We start from the raw sequence: 24,805 nt of genomic DNA on the forward strand, positions 1-24,805 counted from the left end.
TTTTACACAGTATCAGTTGACTTCTTGCTATGAGCTATGTTTTTTTAAATGACCTTTTATGTAAAACTAAATTATACCTATGCTTTTCAGGTACATTCTTTTTTAATAAGGTAAAAAAAATTAATTTTAACCCTACTCTTCCACTTAACTAGCTATGTCACCTTGAGCAAGTAATTTCACAGTCAGCCTCTGAATATCATCTGCTTCTCTGAACATGGAGATCATAATACAGGGTTGTCATGGAAATTAAATGGGCTGATGTAACTAACCTGATTTCATCATCATGGATCCAAAATTCATGATGTCTTATTAATTTTTCCATTTATTTGTTCAAACGCCACCTTTCCCCCCCTTTTAATAAGTCCTGCATCTTCCTCTTGAGGCTTTTCCAGCCACAGAATGATCTCAAATCCCCCAGGGCCCTCCCCAGTCAGTCTCATCCACACTGCAGCTGTGTCCCATGGCCCCACGTTTTCCACGAGGCCCACTGCCATGGTGAGGCCCTCACAGGTCATACTGGTGTCCACTGGTCATGGATCTTTTATCGACACTCTTTTGCTCAGCCATCATTTCTAAAACACAACTCCTGTGCCAGGATGGCTCCAGAAGTTCCACATGGAGGACCCTTAGGGGAACTGTGTCAGGGTCCCCAAGTCTACCTTCAAGTTCGATGATTCACTAGAGGACACACAGAATTCAGGAAAGCTGTTCTACTCACAGTTACGGTTTGGTAGAGTGAGGGATACAGATTAAATCAGCAAAGGAAGAAGACACGTAGAGTGGAGTCCAGGAAGTCCAGGCACAAGCTGCCAGTTGTTCTCTCCTAGAGGAGTCACGTGAGCAGTGCTTGATTCTCCCAGCAACAATGTACAACAACATATGTGAAGTGTTGCCAACCAGATAAGCTCACCTGAGACTTGGCGTCAGGGTTTTTATTGGGGATCAGTCACGTAGGCATGGAACACCTACGTGACCAAACTTAGCTACTCAGTCTTCAGCCTCCCAGAAGTCAAACTGATACAGTATGACCTAAAACCCCAGCTGTATACACAAAAATCGGTGTTCACCATAAATCACGTTGACAGCATAAATTATCTGGCATGGCCCCAGGTCTCAGGTATGCAAAGACACTCTAATCAGACAGGATATTCCCAGGGCCCAGAGGCTCTCCCAGGAGCTTGTCAGTGACCAGTGGTTCCTTTGGAATGGGCAGGGTTTGAGCACCCCAGTCCTGCCGAGTTAGCCATTTGCTCAGGCAACAATCTGGTTGGCATTAGAGCCTAGGGCACTTGTCTTGATTTCTATTAAGTTTAAGAAAATACTGCCAATGGGGATTGATGGTGCCGTCCCAGTCCTGTGCCAGGATGATCAGATCGAAAGGGCTTCCAGCCTTGACATCCCTTGCGGGGAGGTCCAACCTTCCCCACAAATGCACGTCCTGGAGATGAGCCCAGGACGCCAAGCCAGACTTCTCCTCCCTCATGGCTACTTCCTTCTAGTATCCTTTTCTGCCCGCATCATCCCATTCCATCAAAGAGGTTTGTGTATCAGAGCTAGTGGACCCCCAAACAAATGTACCCAACTCCTCCCCTGTAACCAGTTCATCACACTGAAGGAACAGTTGCTCCTAGGCTACAAAAGAGGCCATTGCATCCTTGGCTCAGAGCAGTGGGTTCCTGGAAGCCTTGCCTTTACACTCCTAAGAGAAGCCACTTAAAATAATATTTCTTTGTTTGGTGGTTCCTCAAAAAGTTAAACATAGAACTACCATATGACCCAGCAATTCTGTTTCTAACTGGAATGACAATATGAAAGAATTGAAAGCAGAGACTTGAACAGATATTTGCACACCCATATCCACAGCAGCACTATTCACAATAGCCAAAAGGTTGAAACAACCCAAATGTCCATCAACAGATGAGTGAATAAACAAAATATTGTCTATCTATACAATGAATTATGATTCAGCCACAGAAAGAATGAAATTTTGACATATGCTACAACATGAGTGGACCTCGAAAACATTATGGTAAGTAAAATAAGTCACATCCAGAAGGACATATATTGTATGATTTCGCTTACACGAGGTACCTGGAGGTGTCAGATTCATCCAGGCAGAAAGCAGAGCAGGTATTACTAGCGGAGAGGCACTGTATTTCTGTGCGTACAGAGTTACTGTTGCGGGTGATGAAAAAGTTTGGGGCATAGATAGCAGTTATTTTTGCACAACATCGTGAATATATTTAATGCCACTGAATTGTACACTTGCAAATGGATAAATAAAAAATATATATATCTTTCCATTAAAAATTTCTTCTTTAATCCCTTGGCAAGTGACAGAAAATCCAGCCCAAATTTGCTTTAGCAAAAATGCCCACGTATTGGACCCTAAAATGCCCACGTATTGGATCCTATAAGCAGGATCTCTGGTAGAACTCCGTTTGGGGGTCCCCCGACTGTCCCTCTTCGGTCCTCCGTCCCGCCACTCCCCACAGCCTGTTTATTGTTGTAATGAGCAGAGCTTCATGTGCTTTTAGTAACCGCAGTGATGAAGACGACCTCCCTCCAGACCTGGCCGAGGCAGTAGGCGTGTCCACCACGACCACCACCAACAGCACCACAGCGGCTGCTACCACGCCAGTCGCGGGGCCGCTGGTGTCCCCCAAGATCCACAAAATCAGCTCGCCTCAGAATTCAGAAGGCAAGAGCCAGCCGTCCCCAGGGGCCAAGGTATGGGAAAACAGCCCTGAGGAGGAGCTGCCCTTGCTGGGAATTCAGGATAAATTAAACGTGTGGCATCCGTGTGCCTTTAAATTTTGCATAATCAACTCTGTGCGCTTGTAAAACAACATAACCACCACCAAAGCATGTTTTTTATGTTTTTTATGTAACTGTTCCCAAAAGATAAGCTAACCATTTATGAAGACAAATAGCATAATATAAACCCCTGCACACTGTACTTGAAGAGAACTTTGAAGGCGATTTTGATTTTAGAATATCATCACTACATAGGCTATTACTCCGCTGTAAAGACAGAAAGCGAGAAATGGATTTTTCTCCCATAAAGGAAAATTGGGGAGAGTAAAACATAGATTTGTCCCTATCCCGTTCCTTATATTGAACAGCCTCTTAGTAGTTTGAAAATGGAAAATAGTATTCTATTTGTCAGTCTGACATTTCAGGAAATTACCAGAGATGTGAATGGGCTGTGATAAAGGCCTTACATGAGACATTTCTCTTGGTTTTCTTTGAGTGACCCTTAGCTGCAGTCACTCTTCAGCACCTGGACCAAATACAGTCAAACCTACTGCTTTCCAAGTAGATGTTGAGATGAAGGTGGCTTGATCCACGGACCCCACAGAGGAGTGGTGTGTGCATGGGGTAGGGGCCCGAGGCGAGACTGGAGCCCCGGACTCTGTTCCCAGCCGCTCCCTTCACACACTTTGTGACTGCTTAAAATGAGCAGCCGCTCCACAGCCCTCATTTCTCCAAGCCTGATTCCTCCTCCTAAAAGTGGGAATAAGATCTGCCATCCTGTCCAGCTCATGGGCTAATGTCGGGTCCAGTGGAGGTTATAGTGCCTGTGCAAACTGGATGCCCAAGGCTTCTGCAGCTTCGGGGACCCAGATCCTGGTAATGCCAAGGTGCCAGCAGTCCAGGCCCTCATCCTGCGTACCAACACCAGTCTTTCACCGGGTCCCTGTCCAAGATCTCTAGGAAGACTGCCGTGTTCCTCACCAGGAAGGAACCTGGCTGGCCCCCTCAGCCCGTGACTGGCCCAGACTAAAGCTCCTGCTTTTCCGTAGATCACCTCCTGGTATCTCGAGTCAGGCTGCCCTCTGTTGTGCTTTGTCCCAAGTGGGGACACAGCCTCCTATCATGTATTCCGCGCCATGGTCAAAACCAAGTGAAAATATTTACAAAGCAGGAGGGAGTTCAGTGGTGATGCAGGTGACATCCTATCAGAGGCCACAGGGCTCCCTCTCCTGGCAGTTTCTCTCCTGACGGCTCTGCCTTTGCCTAGTTGATGGGGCGTATTCCTTCCCCCGCCCCACCCCACCCCCACCGCTACCCCCGCCCCTTACAAAGGACCTCAAGGTACCGCATGGTGCTGAGATGCCAGGACGAGAGAAAAACACATTTTCCCCAGAAAGGAACATGATTGTCAAAGGTACCCCTCTCCCACCTTAAAGATCTTCCTCATTATTATGCAAATGAGTTTAGCTCCTGAGGACTTGAGCCCTCTTAATTCAGGGCGGGATCTTCGCTTTCTCTTTATATAGTCCAAGGACTCTTTGAAGTATTTTTCCCCACAAAAGACCAGTCAAAGAGCACTCAAAGCATTTAAGAAAAATTGCTCGCAGCTTCAAAATAAAAAAAAGCCGTTCTCCACCCCACACCCATTAAGGTTTCAGAAAAAATAGGGGGTTATTTGCAGCGTTTTGTTGAACTATGTAGGGGATTGGCATGATTAGGAGCTCAGTGTTAGAAAGCGGGAGGAGAGAGGTAGGGAACCTCTGTGTTTTCTGGTAAAATTCCTGTCAATCCAGAGCCATCACTAACTGGCATATTTTTTGTCTGCTTTCCTAGAGCCCCTCTGAGCGAGGAGGTGCCTTTACCTTGGAGCCGGGCGATCTCCTGATGGATTTCACAGAGGCCACTCCTCTGGTAAGCTTCCTTTCTTGCTAAAACCAGAAAAGCCACAGTCCGTAGAAACAACTTGGCAGTGGGACAGATGGACTGAGGTGGGCATTGCTGTTGGGAAGACTTTTCCTCTGGTCCTGCTCTCAACCTGGAGGCTTAAGGATCAGCTATCTTTGAGGGTTCAGGCACCAGGGGTCCCTCCCAGAGCCCTTGGGAGAGGGTGTGCTCCCTTGTCTCTGAAACTGGCTGCAGGGCCCCAACCTGACCTGTCGGCTGCTCCTCGAGCATTGCAAGGCTCCTTGGTGCTTGGGTCTCAGCTTCTGGCTTCCTGGGCTGCGCCCCGCATGCCTGCCCGTGGGGCATCGCTTGTCACTTCCAGCAACATGCGCTAGTCTGAAGCACCTGCTCAAGTCCTCACCCTGGCTTTGCAGGCCCCTCGTGCCCTCCATGTCATCCTCCTTTCTCTGCATACAGATCTCCCCTTAGGGAGGGTGGCCCTGTGGGACTCCTACAGGTGAGACACCCTTCCAGGGGATGGAGCACTGAACCAGGAGTCATGCAGGCCAGCCCTGGCTCCAATCTCTGTCCCCTCCTTAAGAACCTTGTCATTGGAGAGTCACTGCCTCATCAATTAAATAAGGATGTCATTGTTTGCCTTGACTGCCTAAGAGTGTTCTAAGGATGGAGGGGGAGGAAGGGAAGAGCCCTTTAAGAATATACAGCACCATAAACGTGTCAGATATTGTTAATATTATTAGAGGACACAGGCAAACTTGAATGTATCTTTGGCTCAGCTCACAGCCTAATACTTGAGTATACTTGAGCATTAATCATGGCCCACGAATTTGAAATGTGAGTCAAAATGTGAGCCAAGTCAAAAACCATCTCCTGAGAGATTACTGTGAGCTGGGCTGCAGGGAGGCCCTGGGAGTGGCTAGGGGAGCTAGAGGCTGGAGGGGAACCAGGTTGATAAAGGGCCCAGTTCGACAGGGGGACCATGTACTAGACACACAGGGAGAAGGTAGAAGTGGGAGTCACCAAGGACTGGCTTGCTGAAGGAGGGCGTGGTGGATCGGAAGGATTTCTGAATGGCTTTCCAATGAGGCAAAATGCTGTTCAGGCTTTAAGAATGATCACCAATCCTGCCTTAGCTGGCACTGGGAAGTTATCTCTTTTACTTCTCATCCCGAGATTGGTACAGTCTGAGAGCTTCGAGTCAGTGCGTTGGATAATTGAGAACTAATGATGGATGACACCCTGTTCTGGGAACCTTCAGAGTTATTCCCCATGTTCAAGTGAATAGAGCCAAGTTATTCATGGCTTTTCATTAGACAAATTTGCCAAGATGAGGTAGGTCAGAAACATAGGATCTTCCTGGGTTGCCTCATCTCCCCTTCGCACAGGTGGGGAAACTGAGTCCCAGAGTGGGATAATCACACAAAGACTGAGCTGAAGCTGGAACCCAAGTGCCCTGGCTCCTTCTCTGGTACTCTTTGCATCACACTGGGCTAAATCCAGCCTCTTCTTTAGGGAACTTGCCACTTTGGAGAAGAGCAATGCGTGGGAGAAGGGCTGGGTTTAAAGCACTCCCCAGACTGGGAAAGTTCAGCAAAGGGCATGGAGGAAGGGATAGCAAGTTAGGCGCCCTGGACCTGGTGCTGCACCATTATCCCAACTGAGTGTCTCAGTTATATCCCGGGGAGGCTGTGCTGAGGGAGATGGAAGCCTCAGTAGCAATCTGAGGACATCCAGTCTAGCTAAAGGGCAGCATCCCGCGAAGGGACATGAAAGCCCCTAGGGTACAATCAGAGAGCCGATGAAGTCAAAAGGAAGAGAAAGCTAAGTTCCTAGGCTTCATGGTACTGGGGTTTTAAAGTATGACTAGGAGTTTGCCAAGTGGAGAAAGTGGATCAAATTATTCTATGCAGAAGGCACTGATGAGCAAAGTACTTGATATTTATTAAAAAGGCCTGATAGATCTGAGAACTAGGGTTAGTTTACAAAAACTATATCATGGTTTTGGTAGCAGTCATGGGATTCTCTTAAAGATCATTGCATTACAGATCAGCTCATGGATTGAATTGGCCATCTTTCTTTGAATCTAGTAGACCAAGATTAGGAATGGAGCAGCATCTGGCAGGGACCCAGAGGTCCCCTGATATGAGGTGCAAATGCCTGCCAAGTGACTGTCCAGCCTCTGCTTCCAGCAATAGGAGGCTCATTTTCTCTCCCCAGGATACCCTGCTTACATCTCTGGGTGGCTCCTACTTAACTCTGAAACAGGGTCCAGGCACAGGACAGCTGAGGACCTCGTACAGCACTGAGACACAGCTGTCCCCTTCATAGCTGAAGTTTGCAGTGAATACATGTTCTCAGGGTGAAGCATCCTTTGTCTCACTTGTGTGGACTTGAAGCCCGAGTGCATGTTCACTGTGGACACTCACGCAGAAGGTACGCTAGAGGCTGGTATTTTGGCAAGAGCCCACTCCATTTGGGCTGTCCTTGGCATCCTTGACTTTGACCTTGCTTAGCTCCAGAGTCCTATCTTCCATGGGTACCAAAAGGTCCTAGAGAGGAAGAATGACTTTGGCAGCCTGCTTCTCCTTTTGTCTGGTTCTCTACCCTCCATCGCCAATATCTGCTCTTCCCAGCATTATAGAAACCTAAGCAGCAGCCCTCTCTGCCCTTGTTATCAGGGTGATAGAGGGTCATGTTGTCTGTGTCTCAGGGGACAGCAGAGGAAACACTGGACTTAGGGTCTGGGGCTGGATGAGACTCCTAAAGCCACAGCACTGCCTTAGTTCCTTGGAGCTAGGAAAGAAGTGAGAACCAGCTGGATGGACAGGGAGCTGGAGAGAGGTGAGGGACAGATTTTCTTTCCTTCATTCAATAATGTTCCACCAAGACACTATCAGAGCTAGTTTAGCCCTTGTAACTTTCCTCCCTTATGATCCAGTCTGTGTGGAGTGCTTTTCAAAGCATAGTCCAAACAGCCAAGAATAATAAAAAGGTTCAGTCTTTAATTGGTATCTCTCAAAAAACATTCAGGAAGATTAAATTCACACCTCCTGGTAACACTTCCTGAATCTCTTTTCACTGCCATCTTAATTTTCCTGCACCCTGCCCACCTCCAAGAACTTTCGTCCTCAAACTCTCCACAAAAGAAAAAAAAAAAAAACATTGTTCCTAGCTTCACTTTTGCAGTATTCCCCCAACCCCCTTCCATATCTTTTCTTCTCTAAGCCCCGCTTCTTTTATTATGGAGCTCAATTTAGCAATCGAGAAGTCGTACCACCTCTGCAGCTTGTGGTCTGCCCAGTCTCAGAATCTGCATCACAGATTTCATAATCAGATGGGAGTTTCTGCCTGGGATGGAAGAGGTGGGGCGTGGGGTGGGGACGGAAGAAGCCAAGTGAGGGAAGACAGCACCCACTCTCCATCTGGTAGTCTCTACTGGGCTATGAGCGTGAGCACGTGCACAGAGGGTGTTGGTGTTAATAGAGTGGGGGGGAGTTGGAAGGAGGGGACCTTTACACATCACCAGCATGGACCCTAGGAATACAGAGTCCTGCCCCTGCTCCGGGTCAACCATGCCAGCTTCCTTTCCCAGGTAACACAGGCCATAAACACCTATGCCTTCTGTCTTCCTGATGCTTTCTTTCTCTTTTCGATTTGTTCCTCCCTGATCCCTGTACTTCATAAACCACTCACCCAACTGCAAAGCAGAGCCAGTCAGAACCCAGCTGTCTTCTGGGTCTGGGAACATTGGTCAAGAGTTCACGTGTCAGGGAGGAGATTGACCTGGCCGAAGGAAGGCTGCGTAGGGCACAGGATGGGTTCGGTGTCAGAAGAACTGGGTTTCCGTTTCTCTCAATAACTTAGTTTTTATTTTGAATTTCATTCTATCAGGAGGGCTAAAGCTTAATCTCAAGTCAAATCAGGTGCCTCTTCAGTCTCCCTGGGGTTTCATACTTGGTCTCCAGGGCACAGGGAGAAAGTCTCTTTATACGTTCCTAATGTCATCTGCTTCCTCCACACAGAGAGCAGAATGGAAACCACTGACTGTCTTGCTGGGCTACGTGTCCCTACCTGTTGGGCACACCACACAGCCACTCTGCTCTGAAGCCTGCCGCCTTCCCAGCTCTACTTGAGCAGAGGGACGGAGGTCCTGTCTGCCCTTTAATCCCTATTTCCCAGCCTCAGCCCAGAAATGAGGTGCCCCTTTGCTTGGTACTCCTTAACGTGACCCCTCCTCACTTTCCCTCTGACTTCTCTTTCTTCAAACCAGCAATCTCTTATCTGGATGATGAAGACTTACATATTTTCATTTCATTTGTCTAGGCCAAAGTCCTTCTGTTTTCCAAAGAATCAGATTTTGAAACTCAAAAGTCAAACTCAAGTAGAACCTAACTGCCTGAATGTGGGAAAGACCCATGAGGAAAGGAAATACCAGGCGAAAAAAATAAAATGGTCTTTCAAAATAGCATCCTATTACATGTGCAATCTTATTTCCTGTTCATTTGCTTAGAGTCAAGAGAGTAGGAGCCCCAGGAATGTTCTTTTGTTTAAATCCACTTAGATGCATATTTAGAAAGGTCAGAGATGCTTGTGGGATAGATCACCATTTTTTTACCATAAAAGTCCAATGCTGGGCAAAGCCTTAAGTCATTCATTATAATCTTCAATTCAGACATTGATGGGCTGTACATATTTTAGTTTATAGGCAGTATATCTGTGGGTTTGGTTTTTATTATTTTTTTTTCGTCACTTATGCCAGCTTTTATTTTCTTCAAAAAACATACATTGAGTCCCTACTGTTAATCGGCAGAGGCAAATTCCCTGTGGCCTGGGGCCGCTAGTGTCATGGTTCTGGCTGGGACAATAGCGTAAAGGGCAGTGGCCTAACCCAGCCTGAGGGCAGGCAGCGTCTGGCTTCACACAGGCATGGCTACCATCTTGTGGCATGTAGGATTTATCCTGAGGACCAGAGAAAGAAGTAGGGGGTGGAGGGATTTTAAGCAGGCTGGTAAAACTTAACTGCAGTTGGCTAACAGGGACTCAGTTGTTTCTGAAGAATGGATTTAGAAACAATCAGCTAGAGTCTAGACCCATAGATTTAGACTTTGCAGATGCCATGTCTGCGCATCTCAAATGTGAAGAGTAAAACCGGGCTGTAGTAAAGGCCATTGTGCGGTAATGGTTGTAAAAGCCCCTTGCAGGTTGTCCAGGACTGCACGTTCATGTAGAGGACTGAGTTAGATCAGTGTGGAGATGGGAAAGAGGCTTGCAATTTTCCTGATCATTTTTCAATGAAACTTACTCGGAGGCTGCACTTTATTCATTATGGCAGGATCATACCAACTACTCGAAGAAACTCTCTCATGCTAAAAGGTGCATGGATTTATTCTCTGGAGTGAATGGTCCCTCCCTGAAACCCAAACTAATCCCATCAGTGGCCCCCTCTCCTAACATCAGACAGTCTCTCTTCAACCATCCTCATCCTTACCAGTACAAGCTGTTGGGCCTCTGCTGAGTGCATGGCACTGTTTAGCGCTAGGGTGGGGAACCCGGTATCCCAAGTGACATGGCATTCTCGCACAATGCTTGGCATCTTCCAGCTAAGCAGCAAGGTACCCCAGTGGCGATACGAGACGCCACAGCCTGAGCCCATGGGTGTGGGAGGGGGCTCAAGGCCAGTATGTTTTCTGAACACAGGTGAAGATCCATAATGGATTACATCTTAAATTCTGTGTTCCTCCTCACTGATACATCTCTTTTCTGGAGTGCTCTGTCGGACATCTACTCACCCATGCTCCATAATGGGGCTCTTATTTAGCAAGTTGCAGGAGGCCACCAGGCATGGAAGGCAAACACTCTCAAGTGTGTGGTCCCTCCTCCTAGTGCTGCCATGGCCGGCATCACTAATTCTCCTTCTGGCTTGGCCTAGGCAATGCTTCAGAATTCTCAACAGCGTGCCAGAAAGCCACTGCCAGTCCTGTGCAGTTGGCACAGGAGACAGCCCCTACCTGCCAGCCCCGGGAATGGAGTTTTGATGTGGCGTTCTGCTCGGATAGTAAAGAAGACAGATGAGGGCCAGACTGGAGGAGAGAAGGTGGAGAGAGGAGGGAGGGGGCGGGGAACTAGACGCCAGTTGGCCAGAAGTTGGAAGTAGGCTGCGGGTGAGGCTGGCTTGAGAGCAGTCTGGAGCTGACAGATCCATCTTGCACTGTGCTATCTTTCTCTCCTTCCCTTCCCTTATCTCTTCTTCCTCCTCCCCATCTCTCACCACCTCCTCCCCCCCTTCTCTCCTCTCCTCATGAGCAGGCAGAGCCCGCCAGCGCCCCCCACTGTGCCCACTCTCGCTGTTCTCCTCCACTCTCTCTCCCCATGAAGGAAGAGACCACTGGAGTTTGCATGCACCCTCCAATCAAAACGAGGCTGGTAGGTACCCTGGCCGGGAGAGGGGCCTGGCCAGGAGAGGCGAGGCGGGCAGGAGCCACCAGGCGGCGGCCCCACGGGTGTGCAGGAGCACCAGACCTCCGCAAAAGCCCGGATGAAAGGTGCTCTCACTGCAGGATGGATGCAGGGTTTGGAGACCGGCTAGCCCTGGTCAAACTGGGACACACAGCTGCTGTGGTCCCGCCCCTCCATGTCTAGGTCTGAAGACCCAGGAAGACTGTTTTCCTAGAGCTTTGTTGAGTGTAGATGCTTTTTCCAGAAAGAAAAATCTTAGTTGCATTTCTGTTGAAAATGAAAACTTTTTAAAACTTGTCTTTCTGCTACGTATCAAGATAACAATATGAGTATTACATAAAGACTTGAAAGGAATCACCTATAACCCCAACCTTACACAATGTTTTTTTTCATTTTTGCAAGTTTCCTGCGAATATTTATTCATATTCATTCATAAATTTACATGGTTAGATTATAGTATCCACATCATCTCCTTTTATTCACGTAATGTTATGGGTTTTTTTTTTATCTATCTTGTTCCTGTTACCACATTCTGGGTGACTGTCTGTGTTCCGTAAGTGAATGGTCCACCATTTACCTAACCAATTCTTTACTGCAGGATGCGTGCTTGGTTTCCAGTTTGTCACTGTTCAAGGAAACACGTGTAGTTTTCGCATCGGGCATTTTATTGTCTCAGGCTAGACCCTGCTGGATTCGATATTGCAACTTCGGCTTTGTTCCCTCTGTAAAGCAGTTGTACCGAGTGACAGCACCATCAGAAGGGTGACGTGCTCGGCCACAGCTGAGCAACGCAGAGTATAACTAACTGTTGGAATATGTTTTTCCTTATTTAGAGCAGGTACAAAATAATTCTTTGGCGTTGTCGCCAGCCTTCACTTTTCTTTAATAGCGATAATAAACCTCTTTTCCCTTCCATTGCGTGACAGAGTCTTATCCGTATGTTACTTTTGATTTTGCTGTTGGTCTCAGAACATCATGTTAAACCTGAGGCCGTGGGAGGAGAATGCGCCACACAGCTTTGTCCCCAGTCCTTCTGTTACTGGGCTGTAGGCAGCCACCACCAGCAACCTGTGTTGGCACCTGAGACTTAAGGCAATGTGGGGGTCCATTCTGGGAATCTGAAGATGTTCAAAGAGGCAGAAGAGAGTTTGGGGAAGGGGAGCAGGCTTGGACCAGACAGTTCAAATGCACGCTGCAAGGACATTGTCAGTGTCAGATCACTGGGCTCAGACCTACTCCACATATTCAGAAACCTCCGCAGATTTGGGTGTGGTCTGACGTGCTCTTATTCATTCCTTCCTTAGTCCACATTAGAGTGACTCAGGAGCATCAAGTAGCTGTCCCAGGGTCCATAGGCAAGACCCTGAGAGACACAAAGGCTGCTGCCAGTGAGTAGCGGTGGCCTCAGTGTCTTGGCTGCAGCCCTCTGGTGGCCGGTGGCACAGTATGCATTCACCAGCAGATGTGCAGGCAGGTTCTGTGCCCTGGGAGCTGGCTGCAAACAAAGCTAGTGCCAGATCGTGGGTCTGCTGGCAGGCCTCTAGGCCAGCATGAAAAATAAGCCCCCGTCCCCCATTCTCCAAGGCCTCCAGGAGGCCAAAGACAAAATGACCAAAGAGAGAGAAATGGAAGCTAAGGCTCTTTTCAGCCGCCTGCCACCACCTGATCAGGCTGAAGCATCCACCCTCTTTCAGACCAGCCCCGTGCTGCAGCCGCCCCCAGAAGGCACCTCTGATCACTGTGCCTTCTGTTCTCAGAGGCCATGGTGGCGAGATTCGCATACGCTTACATGGGTCCCCTCTGTTGCCCAGATTTTACGGGGCGTCTAGCAACTAACGTGAACAGATGGGGAATGCTTTTTGGCCTAGTCAATCCAGGCCTCCTCGTACAGACTAATAGTGGGGTCTTGGGTAAATCACTCCCCTGTCCCCTATGATAGACTGTGCCCCAGGATGTGACCTCTCCGCAGCCTCTGGTCCTTTCTTTTCAGCTTTGGAGAAGCCATCAGCAGCCACCCCGGGTAGTCTCGTTATACACCCCGATCATGGCCTTTCATGGGTCAGGCAGGCCAAACATAGGGCCCAGCATGACTGGGAGGCCCAGGCAGACCCCAGTGAAGGGTTTTAGGGTGAGGTAAGCACGGAGTGCCCCCCAAACGCAAGACTTCGGCCTGTCATCCCTGCCGAGTCCCGGCCTACAGCACAACATCGGGCACAGATACAACCGCTGGCAATACTCCTGAGGGGCCTTTGTGTGTTTTCTTGCACAAGCAAGTCCCTGTGTGTGTGTGTCCCCTGGATCCTTCGGTTTGATTGTAAAGGTACGCTGCCAAAGATTCCAAAACTTTGTTTTCTAATCTGAAAGTAACACTCTTGTCTTTTCTCTTTTTTGAAGATAAAAACATTCCCGGCTGATACAGTGACCCCATTTCCTGATCCTTTCATTACAGGGCCCCAGTTTACTGTAAGTAGATCCAGAAAACCGATCTGTGTTTTAAGGCCTTGTTCCCACGTGGTTGCTTTCCTGTGCAATGCCAGGCGGCTGGCTGACAGCTTCCTTTGATCCCTTTGAACTCTGTGAGGCTGGGAAGGAGCTGGGGTTTGGGGTTCTCCATCTTTTGGTTATTTTGTTGAGGTAAACTTCACAAACACAAAATTAACCATTTTAAAATGGCAGTTCAGTGACGTGTAGTACATTTAGAGTCATGTAACTATTACCTCCATCTAGTTCCAAAACATTTTTATCACCCCCAAAGGAAACCTCGTACCCATTGAGCAGTCACTCCACACTTCCCCCCTCCCTCTGGTCCCTGACAACCACTAACCTGCATTCCGTCCTACAGATTAACCTAGTTTGGATATTTCACATAAAGGGAATCATATAATATGTAACCTTTTGTGCTTGGCTTCTTTCACTTAGTATAATGTTATTGAGGCTCACGCATGTCGTAGCATCTATCAGAACTTCATTTCTTTTTATGGAGGAATAACATTCCATCGTATGTATGCACTGCAATTCTTCGATCCATTCATTCATCGATGGGTATTTGGGTCGTTTCCACCTTTTGGCTATTGTGAGTAGTGCTGCTATGAACATGCGTATACACATATTGGTTTGAGTCCTGTTTTTGATTCTTTTGTGTTGGATCTGACTCTTGATAATGGTATGATAGATAGGTCACTTTACATTCTAAGCACCAATCTCCTCTTATTTAGAGTTGACACAGTAATAAGAATATCCTTGTATCTGGCTGAGTAAGGATCAAAAGGGATCAAGAACTTGAAAGTACTTTACTGACCACAGACCATCTCAGAAATGACAAGCATGGGTGTTGTTTCTCAAGGCCAGAGAGGCAGGGTGGTATAGTTAAGAAAAGCAGGTAGTCATGACAACCAGCTTCATGTCATCACCTCTCTGTGTTGCTGGGTAGCTCATTTAAACTCCTTGCCTGCAAACAGTTGAAATGTTTTTAAACGTTTTAATGTTGTGGTTTCTTCATCTGCAGAATATGAGAGTTCGATAATCTTCAGGCTCAATTCTTTAAGTGAAAGCTTCTGCAGAACCACTCTATATAATGAGCGACTGTATGGAGTACAAGCAGGGAGTTCAGGGTCCCTCGTCTTTCCCCTCACCCTCTCCTCCTCTCAGGGATCAGGGTTTGTAATTCTCAGAACCAAATGATTTCTAAGGTTCCTTCCAATCTGGAGGTTCTGTTGGGTGGCTGTGGGTGGTCTAAGGGTAGCTCAAAGTGCAGTCTCATGAGCTGGATGATGGTCACTACCTGAGGTGGCCACAGCCACATGGAGAGAGAGGGCATTAGCAGTGGCTGATTCAGGTTTCAGAAGACAAACAGGCAGGGAGGTGTTCAGCAGTCCAGGAAGAGGCAAAAACGGGCTCCTAGAACATTCTTTTCTAGGGTCATAAGCTGCTCCCAGCACCAGCCTTTTAAGAACCAAAGGGCAGAGACAGAGAGACTAGGCCAGGAGGTTAAATGCTCCTGCCCCGATGTTCATCCCCCGCACCTCCCCCCCACCCCCCGGCATTTTGCTGCGTACAGCTCACCAGCTGGAAGCTCTCGTTTCCCTCAGCTGGGTGCTCTGGCCTCCTGGCCAGCCTTGGCAGTGCCATAAGACACCCAGGGAAGCCCTTCCTGAAAAGCTGGGGGCCAAGATGGAGTAGGAAGCCAGTGTCAGAAATTACACTGGGACGTTGAAGAGTTGAGCAAGAATGGCTTGCTGGAGGCAGCTGGAGCAGGCACAGGGGACAGCATGGACGAGAGTCCTGGGGCAGGAGGGATCATCCCCCATTCAAAATGAAAGCCAGCGGGGCTAGAATTCAGAGACCAAGGGAGTGGACAAAGAGAGGAGGAAAAGACAAACACCGAAGGGGCAAAACTGCGCTTGGCCTTGTAGACCACAGTAGGGATTCTGATGTTTGTCCTGAGAACAATGAGCAGCTTTTGAAGGACTTTAAGCATGGCAGTGACAGGACAGGTACCTTTGAAAATGTTCCTCGTGATAGCATTGGAAGACCAGTTGGGGCCAGATAGAGTGGAGTCCGGACGGTAGTTTAGAAGTTTAGGATAGTCGTTCGAAGGTAAGAGGGCAGAGAGCTTGACCCAGAACCGTTTTGATGGTGGAGATGGAGAGAGGTACACAGGTGGGGAGATATTTAGGAGGTCGGAGAGGAACTGGGTTGGATAAGGGAGCGAGAAGGTCAAAGATGACTCCCAGGTTTCTGACTTGCAGAACATGGATGGACGGTGGGTTCATTCACTGAGATAAGGATATCTGACAGAAGACTGGGTGGGGAGGAATAATGAGATTGCCTGTGGCCATGATGTGTTAGAAATGCCATGGAAACATCCAGGTGCAAGCAGTGAATGGGCAGTTGGATATCCAAGTCTGTAACTCAAGAGAGAGACTAGAGTGGACAATGTAGAGAGTTCCTGACAGCCAGATGGTAACTGAAGCTAATTTCATGGGCTTCAGTCTCCTAATTTTCTCACCCCTTTGTGTCATTTTCTCTTCAGCTCCCCACTAAGGTTAAGGCATTTGACCTGGCTGCAGGTTTGGCCTCTCCTATCCCGAACACAGTTTTGGGGGAGTTCATCAGCACCAGGGAACTGCACAAAGTTGATCTGGCAGGTGATTCAGCATTGACCTTGAGCCTGAGTTCAACAGCTGAGCTTCTCGCTTGATCCTAAAACCAGTTTCTACCTTCATACTCAGCCGAGTGCCTTGGTCCGTCGAGGATGAGAGCCCCTGGCTGCCTCTGGTCAAATTAGTGTTCCATGTTCTCCTTCCTAACCTGGGTCTGTGTCTGTTATCTGCTTTGTTCCAGCAAAAGAGCATTCATTCATTCATTCATTCATTCCTTATTTCAAAACATATTAAAAAGGTGAATACTCTGGTTTAGATTTAATAATATGGGTGATTTAACTGTTCCCCAACATCATTCTTAAGTGAAGCTAGCTTTTTTCCCCTTTGACCTAGAGTGCACGGCATTGAAGAATACAATGAGCTAATATAGTCAGGTGCCACCTCCTCGATTCGTGCTCAAGCCATGGCACTTTTACCCACTATTGTCTCCATGCCCTAGTTTCCTCTTTTTCCAGAAAGTATAAATAGTGACATCAAAAGCCCAACCTCCCCCCACTTCAATGAAGCAACAAAATAACTTCTAACCCTAGCTCCTGTATCAGGAAGGATGGGCTAAGTCATGCTTTAAAATGACAAACCAAATTTCCTACTCTGCTGCATGACTGTCATGGGTAGGCTGAGGGCTCTCCTCTTTGTTGTCCTCTTTCTGGGACCCAGGCTAATGGAGCAGCTGCCATCTGGAACATTGCTAGTCACAGTGGCAGAAGGGTGGGGAAAGGAGGTAATAAATCACACACCGGCTCTTAAATCTTTGAAAGGAAATGAAACATGACACCCGAACCCATATTTCCTTGGATTAAGCAAGGCACATGGCCATGCATAACTTCAAAGAGGGTGAGGAAGTGCAGTCCTACCAGGTGGCTTGAGAGTAACGAGCCAGGATGATCTGCTGAACCACACAGATGACTACTACAGCCCAACATCTGTGGCAAACACCACAGGCTGGCAAATATTTGATACTCCTGTTCTCATGGTCAGTTCTTTGGCATTGCTCCGTTCTAAGCCAGGTTAGATCTCCCTCTGAAAGTAGTTATAAAACAAACAGAGGCTTGTATTTTTCAGCAATAGCCTTTCAGGACCCCTCAAGGAAAAGCCCCTCTCTCACTGTTCAAGCCAGATGTACCCTTTCAGTACCGTAACTGTACTTGGTATTTCCAGTGGTTTTTCATGTTTCCCTGGAAGGGACAACTTATCTTCTGTCCAATCACTATGAATATAGTGCTCATTTGATGATCAAAGCCTTTTCTTTAGAAGGCCATGGGATAAATTTCTCCGAGCTTAGGGGCAGGAACTAACATGAAAAATCAAGGCATAAAATATAGAGCTGGTATTATCAAAAAGATATAAAACAAAAAACATGCATAGAAAAAATACTATGAAGAAATATACTGACAACAATAAGGGATTATAGAATGTCTTTGTTTATTTACTTATATATGTTATCTAAGTTTTCTATATAAAAGTAATAAGCAAATCATACTTTTTAATGAAAACAACAAGCAGATAGCCTCCCCAGTTGAGGCAGTGTACTCTAGACCAGAAGTTCTCAAACTTTACCTCGTATCAGAATCATCGAGAACTCTTATAAAAACACAAATTGTCAGACTTCAACCCCAGACTTTCTGGTTCTAAGGTCTTTGGTGAGACTTGAGAATTTGCATTTTTACCAAGTTTCGGTATAATTCCAATGCCACTAGTCTGGGGACCATACTTTGGAAACCATTGTGATAGTGGTGAAAAACACCAATTATGGAGTCTGCTAATCCTGGTTCTAAATACTATTTAACACTCGCTTGAGAAGATATTTAATGTCTCTGAGCCTCATTTTCCTTTTCCATAAAATCAGTTCTAAGCTGCACATTTTTACCACCTTTTAATAACTCTGAAGTCAGAAACTCATTACAATAGTGTTGGTGACAAAGAGTAAATGGCCACATTTTTCTTTCTCTATGGCACATGCAAAAATGGTGGCCCTTTAACAATTGATGTGATGAAATATGGTCTCTCCCTTAAAGGATTGTCAAGAGGTAATATATGTAAAGTGCTTAGCATAGTTTCTGGCACAAAGGAAAATCATTTAATAAATGGTAATCGATTTTAGCTAAAATTTAAAAATAATAGGAATTGTACAGTAAGGCTTAGGGAGCGGCTGACAGTGTGAAAATGGAATCCAAATTGAGATTGATTTCTTTTCTGTTTCCTCTCCAGGCAGACTTTAGAGATAGCAAATTACAGTGCGGTCCTGGCCAGCTTTCCCCACTGATTCCAGCAGCGTCCCCGAGGCCTTTGACAGAGACCATCTCCACAGTGCAGACCATCTACACCACCCGGAAGCCTGTTTCTCTGGCAGCCAGGTGAGTCAGGGAAACCAGGCACAGATTTGAGGTTCACTGTGTTCGTGAAGGGTATAACCCTCTTATTCATTTTTTCATTGATTTATTCCGTATTGATGGGAATGTCTTCAAAGGCTAGACAGTATTCTAGGTGCTAGAGGTATCCCATGAATAAAACAGATAAAAGTCCTACCTTTATGGAGTTTACAATCTAGTGTTGGGGGTGGGAGATAGACATTTAATGAATGTGTGTGTGTATGTGTGTGTGTGTGTGTGAGAGAGAGAGAGAGAGAGAGAGAGAGCACTCACACAACAGACAGACACACAGATTAACAGAAGTACTAGAGAGAAAAATAAAACCATGAAGGGAAATAGAGCTTTCTGGGATGGCCTCATTGAGGTGGCATTTAAGCAGAGAGCTGCAAATAGTGAGGGAACAAACTGTGGATATTTGGGGGAAAAGTATACTAGCCAGAGGAAAGAGCCAGTGCTAAGGTTTTTGAGGTGGACCATGCCTGGCAAGGTTAAGGGTAAATAAGGGGGCTGGGATGGCCAGAGCAGAGTAAATGACAGGGGAGGCTACCTAAGAACTTACAGGTTGGGACCAGATTGTATAGAGCCTTTTTGGCCATAGTGGAAACTTTGATTTTACCCTGAATGAAATTATTTCACAACTTGGTGTACCTTTAAAGATGTGTGCTTCCTTCCCATGGTGGTGGTGGTGGTGTTGTGTGTGTGTGTATGTGTGTGTCTCTAAACAGTGGAGCAAGATTCCATTACTAGTCAACTGAGCCCGAGGGCCAAGAAGTCAGAAGCAGCCTCTAAAACAACCAATTTTATTTCATTCAATCTTATTTATTAAACCATAGGAGGGAACTGTGGGAGAAAGTGAAGGCAAAACCAATTTAAAGCATGATTTAAAGAAATCTAACCCCTGGGCACCTTCCCAATCATTCAAAAGAGGCTCTTGCTGTGCTCTGGGGTTCCAGAGCTGAATGACATAGGGACAGTTTTTCCCCCAAGGAGCGGTGGGTGCTCTGAAGAACTCTCAGTCTGGTGAGGAAGGCAATGCTAGCAAATGTCGGGGGTCCCTAAGGAGCCCAAAAGAGAAAGTTTGAAAATGCGATCAAGACAGGATCTGTGAGACGGTACTCGGGGTTTGTGTGGGTTTATCTCACTCTTTTGTCACTTATTCTTTTTCAGTGCAGAGACGCTCCGGCAAGAACTGGAGAGAGAGAAAATGATGAAGAGACTGTTGATGACCGAACTGTGAAATTCTCCCCTTGTTGCCTGGAGGATGGCATGGTGCCTTCTGTTGTTTTCGTTCTTCGGGCTTTGTATGCTCGTGAGCACAGCATACAGATGTGTGCCCTGTTCGCCCGGGTCTCCATGGTCAGTCGAAGCCAACTTCTGGCTTGACCTTTATTGGAAAAGTTGTTTTATGTCTCCTGAGTATTAGAGTTTTTCTACTACTCAATATAGTTGAGACAGGATTGGAAAGCCTTGGAGCAGAAAAATGGGGAAACGGGGATTCCTTTTCAGAAGTACCTGTGTGAATACATTGATAACCACAGGGGTTACTATGGCGCAGAATCCTTTGCTATCGATCTCAACCATGTGATTTTGTATGATCGAAACTTACACCAAGCTTTGACTGTTTGTTAGAGTCATTTTTAACGAGAGAATAATTCTTTATTGCTGTTTTTTCATTTACATTGGTAAATACACAGATCTTATAAAGTCTTTAACATTCATTTTTATTCAGACATGAGTAGATGAACTAAAAAAGGAAGTTGAAATCACCAGGACTTAAGGTACTTCAGCTTAATAATCTAAAACATAATTTCACTTGTGAATGTGTTAGATAACAATATTATTTGAGATACATATAATTTATCATTGAACCCCAAGTAGGAAATTATAGCTTAAAGTGTCTAAAAACCCTTACAAGGTTAAGATGAGCCAATGTTAGGATTCATTTGGGTGTTCCATAAAGGAAAATTATTTCTAAAGTTGATCAATTCCTATCCTGTTGATAAAACCTTGACCAGAAGAAACTCTACTCTCTTTTTATATAGTTTCAAGAAATATGTTTTTAAATTTTTATTATGCACTTGAACAAATTTGCAGGAATAAAGGAACCCCCTAACCACAAACTAGCCCTCTAAATTGTTTCCCAAGCTTTCTCAATGAATATGTACACATTTTTAAATAGCAATGATCAGCGTGTACATACTCTTTGGTTGTATTTCTCCACCTAACACATATCTCCTCTTTTCAACACAGATTCTTCTTCACCAATTTAAATGTCTTTGTATCCATGTAACATGGTTAATCTCACTTCTCCCCATTATTAGATATTTGAGTTATATCCAGTTTTTCACTCTTATAAATAGTGCTGCTAAGAATGTCTTTGTAAAAAATTCTCCTTCCTTTGGATTCTTCCCTTGGGAATATCTCCAAAGAGGGATTACAAGATCAAAGAGCATGAAGTATTTTATAGCTCTTGCTTTATATTGCCAGATTGCTTTCTAGAAAGACCATATCTCTGGGTTGGAAGGGCCTTAAAGGTCATGTAGTTCAACCCCTCATCTCCTCTGAATGCTTGAATCCCCTCTACAATTTATGATGCCACCAGCAATGTGTAAGCATTTCTATTTACCAATAGCTCTGCCAGTATTGGGTTTTGCCAATTTTATTTATTTTTGCTAGTTTAATAGGTATGCATAGTTGTTCTGGAAAGGCTGTTTTATTTCATTTATTGCTAGCAAGGCTGAGCACTTTTCCATCTGATGGTTTACTAGCTGTATTTCCTTGTGTGTAAAATGTCTATTCATTTCTTAAGACCACTTGTTAGGTGAAATTTATCTCATATATTTGTATCAGAAGTGTATTTTTATTTTGTATTGTATAGTTTGCTCTCCTGTCCCTATACTTAAAACTGAATGGTGCCAATAATTTGATACTAATGATTATTTAAAAAGAGTAATGCCTCATTTACTAGCATTGTTGTAAAATGAGGTATGTAAGCGAATATTCAGATAACAGAGGATTAACACTTGAAGTGCTGAATCTTTAAAATATTAATATTTTTTGAGGGAACTCTTTCTAAAACGTATCACACACTTCCCTGCCTTAGTAGACAGAGTATACTGGAGAATATTTAAGCTTATCTTGATGAGTCATGGTCATCATTATAAACAGCTCCTTTTGTACCTTGGCGTGGTGCAGCGATGTCATCAAGAGCTATCAAAATGTGTGAGTATTGGTTTTGCCTTTCACAGGCTATTGTGCTCTTCTCACAGATGGCTTTTCCTGCTCTCTGTTGTACCAGTGAAGCCATCTGGAGCAATTGTGGTATTTGGGACCTTTCACCACCCCCCCCCCCATACTACATGACCCCTGGCTGTACTTTTAAAACAGCTTTAGCTGCTCTTTATCTTGTGCACACGATGCAAAATGTATCCCTGTTCAATATGGGGGAGATATCTGTGTCTGGGCTTGTCACCTCTTGCCAACCCAGCACCCTCCTTCTCTCCTAACCTGCTTTCTGAGTCTTCTGCTCTTCACCTCCTGCTCTGATGAAAGCCTCTAGGGCAAAATGGAAGGTTTCTTGCAGAAGCCGGGAACCCCGGTGTCACATTTATGTGAGGTTTGGCTCTGCTTCTGAGGGGGATGCATGGGCTTTTGCAGGAGGCTTTTAGCCTCCTGCTTCTTCTCCACATTCCCCTGGATTCACAGATGTTTCAGAAGGTCGATGTCACTGATGAAAGTCTGATCGCAAATTCGTTGGCTAATACTGTATATGAAAACCCAGTACCTTTGGCAGCTCAACTCAACCAGTAAAATCAAGAGGATTCCATTGTTTCAGCAGTTGTCCTGGTTATTTGCCTACTTAAATGCATGACGGGTGCTTGGCATTGTAACCTAAGGGATGATTGTATCGGTGGCTTCATAAGAATAAAAGTGAACGGGGACAATCACTTCACCTTTTTTACATACTTCACCAACACAACAGAACTATATATGGTCACACAACATATATCTTACATTCAGGAGGAAAAAATTAGTTTGCTAATGTAATCATTCCAGAGCAAGGGATCCAAACTGTGGCCACAGAGTCATGATGGACATGGGGGCAGGGTTAATGCAAGGGACCTGGGAAGCCGGCAACTCACAGAGTATATGGACTATAGATTGCAGAAGACATTCTTATGTTTGAAGGGTTTAAAAACTCGGCCCTAGAGCATTCAGAAGATCCCACCTGAATGCACCCAAATTTTATAATCCCCAAATAGCACAGGAATATTCTGATATCTTTATCCTTTTTTCACCATCTCAAAGATCATAGCTTTTTAAAAATTGAAATTCTCCGTTCCCATTTTAAAGTGTGCAATGCAGCAGTTTTTAGTATGTTCACAATGTTGTACCAACATCACCACTAATTCAAGAACATTTCCATCATTCCAAAAAGAAACTCCATATCTACAGTCACTACTTCTACTCCCTAGCAACCACTAATTTACTTTCTGTTTCTGGATTTCTGTCTATGGATTTGCCTTTTCTGGACATTTCATATAAATGGAATCATGTAATATGTGGTCCTTTGTGTCTGGCTTCTTTCACTTAACACCATATTTTCAAGGTTCATCTGTGTTGTACCATGGATCAGTACTTCATTCCTTTTTATGGCTGACTAATATACTACTGTATGGATATACCATATTTTATTTATCCATTTATCAGTTGATAGACATTCAGGTTGCTTCCACTTTTTGGCTGTTATGAATAATATGAACATTCATGTACAAGTTTTTGTGTGAACATATGCTTTCAATTCTCTTGGGTATATAACTGAAATTGGAATAGTTTGATCATATGGCAACTCTATGTTTAACTTTTTGAGAAACTACCAAGATCACAGCTTTAATATCCTAGGCAATGGAAAGTGAAAAGAAAAAATCATATACATTACTAGACAGTCAGAAGCATGGCCAAATCTGTCATTGGTCAGATACTGAGATGCAGCACTGATTTGGGAGAGTTTTTATAACCAAAAAAGTTGTTAGAGAAAAGGCTCTGATGAGAAAATAAAGGTGGTTTCTTTAAAACATGAAATTGAACACAGGTTCATCTCTAAGTTTTTGTTTGACTAGTTGGCTCTTGTTCAGCCAGTGGTCTCAGAATATTTAGGAGAAATTCTTTCCCACAAAATGTGCACAAAAAAGGAAAACCATATATTTCTTGGCCACTCATGGATTCACATTGCTGGGGAGCAGAGGGTCTCTGCACATCTCGTGGTGTAACTCAGAGGGGATATGTGCTGAGGGTGGGAATCTTTCTCCAGGACTCGAATCTTATAAGAAAACACAAAATAAGAAAGTCTCAAAGCAATTTAAGTGGATGGATGAACCTTATGAGAAAAAGCTGCCAAGCTGGCAGAGAAATAGACACTGGAGTACATGCTGAGGCCCTGGAGAGGCATGAAGACTTTGACCTGTGAAAGCTATGAGTATTCTCCCTAGGAAAATCCATACACTTCAGTATTATTCTGGCACTTTCATAAGGTCCTCACACCACCCCTGAAGCCCATCTATGGCCCCCTTTGAGTCCATGAGCCCCAGGCCCTTCGACATGGCTAGATCATTGAAATCCACAGATTACCTGCAAACTTTATTTTAGGCTGTGGTTTTATTAGACCAATTTACCAGAAGAATGGTCTGGTTTTCATTTACCTTCTGTCTGGCACCATCACTGTTCATTGTAGTAATTGAAATCAAGGAAATAAAAAAGTAACAGGTAACAACTTGGATTCCCAAACCAGAGAATCAACACTGGAATCATAAATCTGGTGCTTTCCTTCATTTTGGTGGTGGTTGGGGCGGGGGGCAGAGGGAGGGTGGTGCTAAAAGTTGGTCCCTTTAAAACTCTCCATACCTTCCTTGGTGAACAGGAGGAGAAGAAAAGAAAAGAATTTCAATTGTTAAGAAAGAGCGGTTTTTTTCCAAAGGATTACTGGTTAACAGATTTTCAACACATTGACTTTTTAGGGTTTTATAATTTTATACATTTCAAAGCCACGTTTTGGAAAGAGACCTCTTTGTTTTGATTTTTAAAGTAGTTGTAGTTTATCTCACCTTTCTCAGGCAATAAGGCTGATTTATTGCAACCACTGGCATATTGGAGGACCTT

General features: G+C 45.2%; 1 protein-coding gene across 5 annotated transcripts in view; it reads left to right on the forward strand.

Annotated features, from left to right (window-relative positions):
- Positions 1–23,187, forward strand: part of EPB41L4B (erythrocyte membrane protein band 4.1 like 4B) — a 117,611-nt gene extending 94,424 nt beyond the window's left edge. For 2 of the 5 annotated variants that reach the window (XM_036238960.1, XM_036238961.1), the window contains exons 21-26: positions 2,538–2,730; positions 4,591–4,668; positions 10,969–11,085; positions 13,513–13,581; positions 18,489–18,634; positions 19,817–23,187. In XM_036238960.1, the coding sequence (XP_036094853.1) occupies positions 2,538–2,730; positions 4,591–4,668; positions 10,969–11,085; positions 13,513–13,581; positions 18,489–18,634; positions 19,817–19,886 (673 nt within the window). In that variant the 3' untranslated portion in view covers positions 19,887–23,187. The remainder of the gene's footprint in view (positions 1–2,537; positions 2,731–4,590; positions 4,669–10,968; positions 11,086–13,512; positions 13,582–18,488; positions 18,635–19,816) is intronic. The other 3 variants (XM_016130036.2, XM_036238962.1, XM_036238963.1) reach the window with 3 other exon arrangements.
- Positions 23,188–24,805: the final 1,618 nt, after the last annotated feature.

Source organism: Rousettus aegyptiacus, unplaced genomic scaffold (assembly GCF_014176215.1).
Source record: "Rousettus aegyptiacus isolate mRouAeg1 unplaced genomic scaffold, mRouAeg1.p scaffold_m13_p_3, whole genome shotgun sequence".
NCBI lineage: Eukaryota > Metazoa > Chordata > Mammalia > Chiroptera > Pteropodidae > Rousettus > Rousettus aegyptiacus.